This window comes from Hyposmocoma kahamanoa, unplaced genomic scaffold (assembly GCF_003589595.1).
Source record: "Hyposmocoma kahamanoa isolate Upper Pololo Valley unplaced genomic scaffold, ASM358959v1 63, whole genome shotgun sequence".
Taxonomy (NCBI): domain Eukaryota; kingdom Metazoa; phylum Arthropoda; class Insecta; order Lepidoptera; family Cosmopterigidae; genus Hyposmocoma; species Hyposmocoma kahamanoa.
In genome coordinates this window covers 14,018,019-14,031,114 of record NW_020653851.1, presented here as the reverse complement: position 1 = coordinate 14,031,114, position 13,096 = coordinate 14,018,019, and the positions used below count along the sequence as shown (strand labels likewise).

The following is a 13,096-nucleotide window of genomic DNA, read 5'->3' as shown; positions in this document are numbered from 1 at the left end:
TTAAGTTACTTGGAAAATTTTGTACCTGTATAAGGCGTGTTGTGTTTAAACATATTTAAATCACGCGTAGTTGTATGATCGCGATCAGTGGAAGATTTCGCTATATCTATCTTATCTTTTTTATCTATGTTGGTAATATTTTCAGATATAAATAATGATCGAAAAATTTTAGGTATTTTTTCTAAACAGGTTCAACATGACTTTGGGTTACTTAATACGTTTTTAACAGATTATGTAGCATGTGACTTTCTCATTAGAAGATAATAGGATTTAAAGTACGAAATTGTCGCTGTATACACGTAGAATTCCAATTTTTTTAATATTAATTTGTTTGGTCAATCACCCATGCTATGAACGTCTGCCATCTTGCTTGAAGCTCGTTTATTCTTTTTTAGTGGGGAACAAAAATACGCAAGTCTTGAAGCTCATTTATAAGAACCAAGTTTAAGAGTTCGTAACCTTAGCTATTTCTGCCGTCAAGCGGTAATGTGAGCATTATTGCTTCCGGTTTTGAAAGGTAAGGGTGCGGGTGAAATTACCGGCACGTGGGACTTGTCAACTTATGTCTCAGGGTGACGGGGGCAGTGTCAGTGCCCCTCAGATCTTTACAATTTAAAGCACTGAGTGGCACTGTATATAATTTTCTAATAATTGGAATGGGTTGACGAAGATTTTTTTCGGCGGTAGTTTTTTCTCGAATGAACTAGCAACGGCAGGAGTCGTCTTTGCCTGTCCCGATTGGAAAAAATGGCGTGAAATGTATCGTAATCTCCATTTAATTTACCCTTCAATCGCAATGTCGGACAATTAAAGCTTAAAATATAATTTCTAAAATTTCTTTTTAGTCATAAAGTAAGGGTATAATCATAGATTGTCGTATATTTATTTCTAGTAATTCTGTTTTACGAGGTTTACAAATTCAGCCGACGGCATGTGAGGCTACTACTACTGTGAAGTGTGTGCTACTAGCTGTGAAGATTGGTTGCCTGGCCAAGGTACTTGGCGAGACTTCATCGGTCGCATTATTCTTCATAATAGCAATCGACTGTCATGGATGTACCAGATCTAAGAAAGCTATTGTGTGCTCCGCAGCTGGATCACTTGAACATTGTTTGGGGTCATTAGCCTTCAAACACTGTTAATCGTTTGTGATTATCATAAAGAGTCCATTTTGCATCTTAAGTAATGATACGGTCCGAAACTCCTTCATCTCCGTGTCGATTCGTGAAGGCAGTGCAAGCTTCAACACGCGTTGCCTGCTGTAGTAATTCGGACAACTCGTGTACTCATATTTCCTATTTTACTAATTAGGCGCAAATGAATGAGTATCTATTGTGTGCATCATCATCATCATCAAAACTGCGGTTTGTACGCTGCTAATTCCTCCGTAGTTTGCGATGGATTACTCTCAACAACAACTTGCAATTAGTCATTTTTCATCTTATTTATATTAAGATAAATATTAGTATCAGTTACGCTCTGATCGTACACGAGGCTGTTTTGTCAGTTTCAATTTCTACTGCCAAACTGGGTAAACAGAAAACAAACAATGTGTTCGTCAAATTGAATTCGCTACATACATACCGACACATCAATAATGTTGCAAGTTGTTAACGCATTAGTGCCGTGTCGGAACCCATAGTTATTCTAAAATTATGGTTAAAATTACTATAGACTAGGTATTCTCAAAACGAATGCAAAATTCAAATTTAGAAGTCTGTTGATTTTATTAACCGACTAAAAAAAAGTAGGTTCTCAATTCTAAGATGATGTTTTCTTGAATGAACATCGTATCTGTTGACGTATTCGTCATGTTCGTCATCGACCTGAATTGTTAATTTTAGTCATTCGTTAGAAAAACTGTCGGAAACTCCCATAGTAGGGTTCCGTAGCCGTTACACAGATTTAATTTTATTTTGCATCCCACAAGAGCCATTTGCAAAAAATATGAAATAAAGAGAAACTGTTCAGTAATAGGTCGAAAATTAAATGCTGTTTATTATAGCGTTAATAAAATAATAAATTTATATTATGAAATAAATATTAATTTTTTTTATATTAATAAAATAATAATTTGATTATATTAATAAAAAATTTTGATAATAGACAATGTGAAGGAACTCGTGCAGTATTTACAAAAACTACACTTGACTTTTGCCAAGTTAAAAATAAAATGACGCAGCTATCTCTGATTCGGCCTTGTATCATACTATGCCACGTAATATTTTCGTCACTCGCTCGTAAAGATACGTCGTACTATTTTTTTATCTTACACGTTATGCATACACTTCAGCGTACGGAATTGTTATGACTTGTACGCTCATTCAATGAATTGCTAATACATATATCTATTTATATGGTTACATATACCGTCGGTGTTTTGTAGAAACGGCGTAAGCGACAATTCGTAGATTTTCAAAACTTAAACTTAATCAAAACGAAAATTGAATTTTAAATCATTTCTGAAAACCTAAAACATGATCGCTGAAAATCTACGACATGTCGCTTACGCCTTTTCTACAAAACATCGACGATACAATCAATTGTACGAAAAGGAATAATTGAGCGTATCTATCTACTTAAGAAAATACCACTCCTTTTATATAAATAACTGATTATATATCTTAATCTTTTATAAAATAATACGACCAATTATTCTTTTGAACATATTAGAGGAAATACATTTACAGATTTATCAAATAAGTCGCGAAGTGTTTTATCACAAATAAATTAATTTGATTTACATGTAGGTATGCATAAAATATAAATCGCTAATTGTCGATATGATAGATTAATTAGCGATATATGTAACTATTAATGCATTTCGTGGCCTATGAACTTAATAGTTAACTGCATTGCTATAATGACCTGATAATATTAAGTTGCATTGCAATAATGTGCTGATGATATTAAGTGTGAATAAGTCTTACTTTGTCAACTAAGGCAAAAAGCAAAACAATGATTCACAGATTGATCTAATAGAAATTTAGGTTTAACTGTACCGAATGACCTCATACGTGAATCGAATGCGTAAGAGAGACAGCAGATTGAACCACGCACCAACCGTCCAATGCCCAATCGTTAGTGAATAAGGCGAGATGACGTCAGAGTCACGCCACCTTTTGTTAAACCACTCGCCACGCGATCCGGCATGCCGTTAACTCATACCCCCTCTTGTTACAACAAACTTCTCGAAACTGTCCTGTTCATAGTACTAGTAGATTGTTACGACTATTATGATTGATATAAATTAATAATAATAATGAATAATCAATTCAAGACAACAATAACTGTGAAAAAGATACAAAGATTAATTCTAAATTAAGAAAAAATCGTGTGTTCTTGCATAAAAATGAAAAGAAATCATCTGAGTCGGATTGCGTCGGATAGCGAATAGCAGCGTGAATTGCTGACGGAATGAGTGGTTCGGTTTCGGCGAGCATTGACGGATCAATCCACTAGTAGCGCGCGCGCAGGCCGACACTCTGCTTCGCTCCGTGCTCACGCTGAATTTACATCATTCCGGCTGGCGAACTTGCACGCAATAACCATTCCACTAGTTTAAAAAATATACAACAATATTAAACAGAACCTGCAACAATAAATGATAAAAGGATTCAATCTAAAGTATATTTCTACTACAATCTGCAGATATAAAACCCGATGTGGAGGTGCATAAATCAACTTATCAACACTATGAAATTAATATAACTACGATAGCACCTGCGACCAGTGAGTACTTTGAAGAGCCTTTTTCCTGTTTTTTGTTTAACCTGTATCTTCTCCCGTCTTTCCTCTACCTGACCATTCATTCATGGATCAAATTTGTAACTTTGAGGTTAGATTAAACTTCAGTAAATGTGAAGGTATACATAGACCTTGCCTGTGACTATTTGCCTTTCTCTGTTATAACGTGCAAACCACTGAAATGTAGTAATGCAATAATTACTACACCGGTGTATTGGCATGCCAGCAATTTGTTTATAAATGCCGCAAATTTGATCCAATACATAAATCTTGATTAAATGAGTCATCGAATCTGATAAGATAACAAAATTACTATATAATTGGACGATCGGGGACAACTTTAGCAATTACTAACATTCATCAAGTTGCTCACTAACCCTGTAAATCATAGTGAATGTTAAAATATCTGTGTGTCTTCAACATGGGATTCATTGACTGATTTGCAGGGATTACCATATTTATCAAACTGATGAGTTACTGTTTCGGAAGTGAACTGTCAAAGAAGCATCTAAACACTTATGGTGAATTTAAAAAGAGAAGGGTTTGGCCTTCTCCGCAATATCTTGAAGTTCGGACGGGAACTCATCAAAAGCGACGAAGATATAGAGCCATCCGAGGAACCTATCGCTTTACCTATTAAGACTGAAAACATTGAAACTAAACCAATGACGGCTTATTGGGAAAATGATCAAGAAGAATTGTTGAAGAATAACGAACCTTTCAAAGACGTGTTCCTGAAGAAATTGGGTCTGGATAGAATACCAGACACGACTGACAATCCTGTTGCCGAATCTCATTACGATTATGAAAGACTTAGTTTAGTGTACATGCCTGAACTTATCCAACGCATTGATGCAAGCACGAGTACTCCTCATAGTTTTGGCGCCATTCTACCAGGGGCAGGTACCGTATATGATGCAAAAAAAACTTTTAATGATCATTTCCGAAATTAGTTTGTGTAGTTGATAAAAAGAAGACACACGGATTCATTTATTTAACTGAATGCATGTGACTACTAAAATTCACTATTACTAAGCAATGACTTACTAACATCCGATATATTGCATTCAATACACAATAGAAATGAACTTAAGCGCAGCAAAATTTTATATTATTTCAATTTAAACGTTTTTGAAACGACACTATTGTACGTCACTTGTAACAGCCGCTTCGTAAAATTAAAATAACAAAAGGGCTACACCATTATCACAATATGGGTACAACAACATAATGTCAAAATCCTGTAGGGTGTTCATACATTTTTTTCATCGTCTCACATCCTTCCTGTCCTTTTATTGTTTTATAATTGTCTCTTCTATGTTACCTATGTCAACAGATGCAAATCATGCATTGTATGTAGTACCTGTTAAATCTAGGTTCACATATTTAAAAGTAACTAATACCTACGAGTTGGCACGTTTCATTGAGACTGTAAAATAGTAAGTAAATAGTAAGTAAATAGAACGCCTTGCGGGCTTAAGACGCCCACAAAATTGTCACTGATTTTTTTTAAGTCAATGTTTAAGCAGGTACAGCTTAAATAGAAAAATGTTCTGATGAAAATGAGAAAAATCTTTATTGTAATTTTATTAATGTACGCTAACGTACATTAACTCAATGCAAACATTTTTTTTACGTCAATATACTTGCATATATTTGCTTAGTTTAGACAGCTGTAAAACTACACTGAACTTGCTAATAGTACAAGTCATGTTTGATTTAATGAGGAACTTACGATGTTTATTTACCACGTAAGCGGAATTTTATGTTTACTGCCATCTTTGTTCAATGCTGAGGAATCTAAATCTTTACACAAACCAAAACTGTAAAAAAATACACATTACTTCGCTTCTTGTGTTAACGTTATAACATTTTCCTACTTTTGTGACTGCTTCGGAGGTGGAGGTTTAACAATGTGATTAACGTGTTTTGTTTTTATAATAATCAACTAAGTACCTAAGTTATAGGTCTCTGCAGAGCTCCACTGCAACAAAATCACAAAAACATTTTATAGAAATTTTACACGTACCTATCAGGATTATAGATGTCATCTTGACCAAAAGCGCTGCAAAGATCAAAGCAAATTCCGATTAAGTATATAGATTTTAAAATAGTTTGCTTTAAATTACAGATGTAACAGAAGGAGCGCCTAAGCCTGGCGCTGGAATTCCAAACGGTCGCGACGCAGGCGTTGTTGCCGGGATCGTTGCGGCTGTAATCTCTGGCGTAATCATATTGGGCACATTGGTATGTTATAATTATAATCACCTTATATTTGGCAAAGATTTGTCAAAAGATCAAATTAGATCCATTCCAGTAACGTTCAAACAGCAGCGTTACTGGTACCTTAAAACCAAATAATCACCTTACATAACGACATTACACCTGCTATATTACGCAAAATAAAATTCTCAAATGAAATACATGTAAGTGAACGAATCTCACTAAATATTAGTGGCGGAGAAGATGTTTGCTACAGCTAGCGCTCATCAAAGTGGCATTGTCTGACGATTCTTACTTTCGGATCGTGTGACACTTAATAGTGCCAAGAAATCAGGCCACGTTGTTATGAGAACTTAATGGTTTTCCGGAACGGGTTGTTGTGATTTATGAATATTGGCAAACTATTTGTTTTATGTGGGTTCGGTACATAACGTCATGGACTAGTTAATAAAATTACTAAGGCCGTATTAGTAATAAAGGTCACATCAACGGGAGGCGTCTTTATTAACTAATTACCTAACACGTCAACGATTACTCATTGGTTACGCATCATTTTAGAGTTGTCAAAATATTTCCGCTTACTAATTAAAGGTCACTTAGCACTACGTTTTAAGATCGTTATTAAGTTCTTATCAATCGAGCGCAAGGTTTTTTTTTATAAAAAAAATAAGTTTGCATTTGACCTCCATCTCATCTCATCGTAGCATGCACACCTAAGTAATGCCTATGAACTCTAGGCCTGAAAGGGCCCAAGTAACAGCGTTCGGAGAATAAAGTCTGCAGGCAGGGAATTCCACTCCTTAGCCGTTCGCCATTTATATATTGGAAGCGAAACGCTTCGAGTGAATCCTTAAAATATCCACAACATAGGGGCGGAACCCCAGCCTACGTCTAGTCCCACGGTGATGGAAAGGGGAAGGCGGAATTAAATCATGCAAGTCCATCGCAACACTCTCCATGACATATCCTATAGAACACCGATAAGCAGGGAATTTTACTCCAGTATTCAAGGCTTTGCAGCTTAGCCTCTACTAAATCCGAGTCACCTATAAGCCTCTTGTCACGCTTTTCGACTGGGTTTTCGTCACTTTCATTTTATTCAATATACCCATAATTAGTTTATTAATACATGAGAGTTTGTCTCGATATCTGAGTGTTATCTCAACCATACGCATTTAACATCGGGTTAGAAGCTTTTTATTGATACGGACCTTAGTCACAATTACTTGATTAAAATGTTGCTATTTCTCACGTAGGTAGTAGTAGACACAATGAATCGTCCAACGTTAATGTAACTTTCGCTTTTCAGAGTTGACGGTCTCAAAAGTCTATAATAACTAAGCTCAATTTACATTGCCGCGGAAAGGAATATATAGCCAATTTTTTTTAACGAAATGGTACATAGTACAATTAACTTTAGGTATAGGTACGTATAACTTTCAAACTTGATACGTTACGGTAGCTGCGGGAATTTTAAAGATTGCGTGAGATTTCTCCGGAAGACGCGCGCGACATGTTTCTTCATTTGTATCTAGTTTGTATGTTACACAATTGATAAAGTTCACCTATGGATTAAAAAATTCGCATCTGCGGCAATGTAAATTAATCCTTAAACGTAATGCACTTCCGATAAGATCGTGTGATATGTTATATGATCAATTATAAACAAAGCTTTATTAATTAAGAGATACCTACACCAGTGGCGTAGCGTGGGGGGTGCAGAGGGGGCCATGGCCCCGGGCGGCACATCAATGTGGGCGGCGGTGAGCCCTAACTAGTCAAAACTATTTCTTTTTACTTGAAATGAGAAAATAAATTCCACTATTTTGAGAAAACGATATCCTAAACAACACTAAGGTGGCGACGAGGCTAACACAAAAACGAGCCGACCTTGTCCAAACGAACTACTTTTGTAATCGTGAAAATAGAAAGTTGCCCTTACTATTTTGAAATTTAAAGTTTGCCCCTGGCGGCTGAAATCAACGCTACGCCACTGAGATACACGCACAGGTGTAATTAATTTATCTTAAATCCTAATTAATATATATAGGCCTGTATCTTAAGAAATATTCTCGAACGCCCCCAATTGATAAATTGGTGTAGTCAATCGCTTAATTGTATTCGATCATATCATTTACACTTTAATTGACGTCAAATTGTTTTAATTGCTATTGTTTTATGCCGACAAAGCCCTCGAGAAAGGGACATCTACACGTCCGGTAGTTTACGGGTCAAACTATTCTTATCGTGTCCATGCTTTTTTATAGGACTATATGAATATAACTTTGAATAGTACGTTGCCACCTTGACTTGCGCTATCCGTGATCACGTAGAAATCGTCCCTAGTACATTAGGGGTCTAATGTGTGCGTTGGCATAATTTCAGATTGCGGTGTTTATGTACCGGCATTACGTGCACCGCAACGTGACTTCTATGAACTTCGATAATCCTGTGTATCGCAAAACTACGGAGGACCAATTTGCTCTGGAGAAAAATGGTTACGCACCCGGTAGCAAGTTATACCCCAGCACGGTGGGCGAAGAGGTGAGAGCGCTTACTGCCATGGAGTGTACGCTTAATATTCAGAACAGCCTTAGATAAGTCGCGCAAATCTCGATTCTTCGTTCAGGAGTTAGATCTCAGGCACAACTTTATATTGAACTTATTAAATCAAAACAGAATTTTATTTTCGAGACATCCCTCGATATATCGTGTACAATGAAAATTCATAAGACCCCAAAAACTAAATGGCCAAAATTATATTAATGTAAATAATAATACCAAGGATAACCTTTCTTGAATAAACAAGAAACATAAGATTGCTAAAATTCTAAGGTCTGCCTAAGACATTTTAAAACTTGATGTACTTATTTAGAGTTATATTTATTACTAGGTCTAGATTTGTTTTATGAGGTTTATAGATACTATTTTTGTTTAGATTTAAGGTCTGGCAATTAAAATGTGCCAACATTTTTACCGCATCAGTATTAAATCATAGTTGCCAAATTATTGGTTATAAATGGTAGGTGTAAAACGCTGTAAATAGTCCCTTTGAATTAGCGGATATGTAATATTATTTTATATTCTGCCTTTTGCTTATATAACTATAAATTTTACTGCTGTAAAACATTTATTTTTCATGCATTAACGTGCGAGGGCTATTCTTGGTAAGTTTTGGTTATATTTTAGAATAGTAGATGTTGAGTATTTTTATGCGAGGAGGCAGATTTATTTTGCATAGACGATAATACTGTAGAAGAATCTTAGTTATGTAGCAATATTAAGATGTGGAACACATTTTCTAATATATGTTTTCTTTGTTTGCAGGCCCAAGAACCGCTCAATACTCCCGGTACAAATGACTTTGTATAGTGCCGGCAGTAAATACATTAGTATGTCATTAAATGTGAAAAGAAAAAGGAGGACGTGTGATACTTAAAACAATGTGAACCAGTGAACGGGAAGAAACATTTCGTAGTGATCCCTAATATGGTTAGAATTAGTGCAGTAGGAAGCGTATGGGGCTGGTGGTTACTCGGAACCAAGTTCTGAAAGCTTTCATAAGTACCTCGCGCCGAAATGGATCTCAAAATCATTACGATCGTGACATTTGTTTCCTACACATCATATCACAATCGCGATTAAAATTATTTCGCATGCAAAACTTGAGATCGATGCTTTTTATACTGCATAGCCAGTATCACATAATTACGCATGTATTAGACATTAGAAGGGACGTGTTTGCTATTATTTTCTCTTTTTAGACTGTGAATAGCATTATATTAGAGATTCTGCTTTATCGAGCAAATACCTGGTGCACTGTCATTATTTATATGAAATTTACAAATGTTTATATTCCAATTTTAGTTAAGCATTTTAACGCTCAGTTCTGAAACGAAGCACACAATAACTGTGTTCTAAGTCAATCAACTCAAGGAAATTGAAGCTCACATTTTGTAGTGAGATGTACTTATTAGTGAATTGTACAACTTTTTTTCCACATAATTTTTATGGCGATGTACCAATAAATATATTATGATTACATTTTATACATAGTATGGGCAGTTTTTATTAGGTCTTACATTATAATGCTAATGATATCATTGTGGTAATTTATTACATTGTATAGAATATGTAAGGAAATTTATTTATTGGATGCAATTTTATAAATTTGTTTTTTAGAAATTTGTGCCAATTTAGTAAAATTTATTAAATAATTCGTTGCCAAATTAACTTTGCGGGGATATCTTATTGACCGCGCTTATTATTAATTCGATTTTCGGTCACATTGTTGCATGTAACTATTTATTTCAATTTATTATAATCTTATAGAAATTGTTATAAATTACAGTTTGTATTTATATTATTCATATTTTATGTAAAGGTTGTGTTTTACCCATCCAATGTATCTAATTATTGCTATTTGGAATGTGACTTTGTCAAGCAAAATCCTGCCAAACACTCTAAATCTAATTATTACTATTTGTAATGTAATTCAATTACATTTACTACTTGATGCACATTTCATACAATACGCCTAGGTCAATATAAGTGTGGTCACTAAAATTATTGTGTAAATATTGTCAGTAAATATATGTAAAATGTGTTAATTTTTATCTTTGATTTCCAATAACCCTTTTTTCCTTTTCCTTTATACCCAGATTCACACATATGTACCTATATGTTTATAATTGACGCTACTATCCCATTGGAGTAAGCTGAGACTGGTTATATACTCGATGGCTGAGACGAACCTAAGCTCATATTATATATAATAATAAGACAAGTATGGTAACTGTATACAAACGTAGCAGTATGGCTGATACGTGTACGCGCCCGCCACGTGCACACATTCGCATGATCTCGCAGTAAATTTGCGTTTCATAGCGTTGGTTATCTCATGCGCCTTTCATTAATATGCACATACAAGCCGCGCTGCTACGATTGTATCGAGTTATCATGTCTTATTATTATACAATGCTCATATTAGCTGAGACACGTTATCAGCGTGTACCGTACTACTCGTATAGGCTCAATTTGCATTGCCGCGAAACTGAGTGGAAATGAATTTTTGTAACTGTGCTATAATGAACTTTATGTCAAATGTGTAATGTGCAAACTAGATACGAGCCAAAAATCAAGTCGCGCATAGTACGTTACGTAATTACCATAAACTTCATTATACTACACTTGAAACATTTCTATTACGATCCGCATTCATTTCCATTCCGTTCCACGGCAATGCACACGGCGCATTTTTTACGCGCCTGCGACGACGCACGTTTCACGAATGCGCGTTTACGGGGCCGTAGAGGCTCAACAAGAACATATTATGTAAAAGTTTACTGGCTGCGGTTGAATCTCGTTTCAAACACACGTATTGTTCTGTGCGTCATCCGCGCGTAAATATTCTGCCGTGTGCATAGGCTCTAAATTGAGCAAGCAAGTACAGTAAATTGAACCGTGCTTATCGGTAAGGGCACAGAGTCGAATTCAAAGCATGAAATACAAGAAAATTACTATTTGGTATTGAATCACGGGTTTCTTTTTATCCCTTAGTAAGTTAGAATCCTAAAATTTAATTACAAATTATTACACCACATCTTGTTGAAACTACAGTACCTACTAAATGGTTAAGAAATGCTCATACAACTGGGAGTAAATATTTTGGACCAAATAGCAAACAAACATTTGGAAAAATATCTTGGACCGCAAGCATTTTTAGTCCATACTCAACTTTAGTTTAAAATCAATGATGTTTACGCAATATTCACGTATTCCTGTTGTTGGTCCAACATATTTGCTGTATGTTTCAAAAAGGTCTACATTTAAGACTACATAGTGTAATCCTACACTATTACATTTAACTGCAACCTTATCACATTTCAGGGCAAGTTTTTTCATTAAGAGGTTGGATGCATCACATTGGCATTGTAAATACTGTAAAGGGTCGGCAGGCTAAAGCACTTATACTGTGTTTTTTTTAATGGGACAGTATGGGGAAATCCAAAACCATAGAAGACACATGAGAACCATTAAGTCATTTTTTGTGAGAACAATTTTGGCATAGTCAATTTTTTGTCAAGCGTGAGTTGTCCATAAAAATAAATTTTTATGGACAACTATGGGAAAAATTGATCAAATTTATTCCGTGTGAAAAACGAACGTTATGAAATTTGACCAACTTCTGCTTCCGATTTTTTTCGTCCCATACAATGAAATGATCCTTTCATGAAGCTGCGTCGGTTAGAACTAAAAAAATTGAATAATTTTATTTATTTTTATGGACAACTCACGCTTGACCCAGAAATTGACTATGCCAAAATTGTTTAATAAAAAAAGAAAGAATGGTTCCTAAGACAGTTTCCTTGTATCTTCTATGGTTTTGAATTTCCCCATACTGTTCCATTACAAAAAAACAATGTATTATATTTATATGTACTTGTCTAGGCACCTATTTTGCGTGTGGTTAGCGGGGATACATAATTATTAATACAAAAATCGAACACAAAGAAAACTTAATTCGATCCGGGCAGGACTCGAACCAGCGATCTCGCCATACCGTAGCTAAGATTTCTTTGTGATCTTCCTTTGTATTAATAACTATAACGAACTAGTGGAGTAATTTCACAAAAATAATTAAAAAACGTAGTAGTAAAAAAACATCGTGATATTCAATAAACTTAATTATTATAAACATTAACATTAAACATTATAAACAATGTGATTATGTAGCTTTGTCGTCATAATTTCACGCAGTGGGAGCTAATGGACTATATAGGCAACGTCGACAAGGTGACGGAGAACTGAGTTGTTAACATTTGACTTGCCATCAAAGTGATAGTAGAATACTTAATGAGCAAGTAAGTACATTTATAGAATACTAGAGTAATAATGATAATATCAGCATCAAATAAATAAATAATGTGCTTGAGAACCACACCAATTGCATACTAAATACGCATATATAAATAGTAAATCACTACAACAGGAAACAGACAAGTAGGAAACGTGAGAGTCAGAATGTCGGGTGTACCTTAAACGCATCCTGACAAATTTGGTATCAAAAAAATGTACCTAATTTGTACTATTTAGTTCCTCTATTTAAAAAATTTGTACCTACATC

At 35.0% G+C, this 13,096-nt stretch overlaps 1 protein-coding gene across 7 annotated transcripts in view; it reads left to right on the top strand.

Moving 5' to 3' along the window:
* The window catches only part of LOC113230074 (low-density lipoprotein receptor-like), a 242,864-nt gene extending 232,342 nt beyond the window's left edge, over positions 1–10,522 (top strand). For 2 of the 7 annotated variants that reach the window (XM_026463808.1, XM_026463809.1), the window contains exons 13-18: positions 3,652–3,732; positions 4,194–4,207; positions 4,332–4,650; positions 5,879–5,994; positions 8,356–8,514; positions 9,298–10,522. In XM_026463808.1, the coding sequence (XP_026319593.1) occupies positions 3,652–3,732; positions 4,194–4,207; positions 4,332–4,650; positions 5,879–5,994; positions 8,356–8,514; positions 9,298–9,342 (734 nt within the window). In that variant the 3' untranslated portion in view covers positions 9,343–10,522. Of the gene's footprint in view, positions 1–3,651; positions 3,733–4,193; positions 4,208–4,331; positions 4,651–5,878; positions 5,995–8,355; positions 9,005–9,297 lie in introns of those variants that run through there. The other 5 variants (XM_026463810.1, XM_026463811.1, XM_026463814.1 and 2 more) reach the window with 5 other exon arrangements.
* Positions 10,523–13,096: the final 2,574 nt, after the last annotated feature.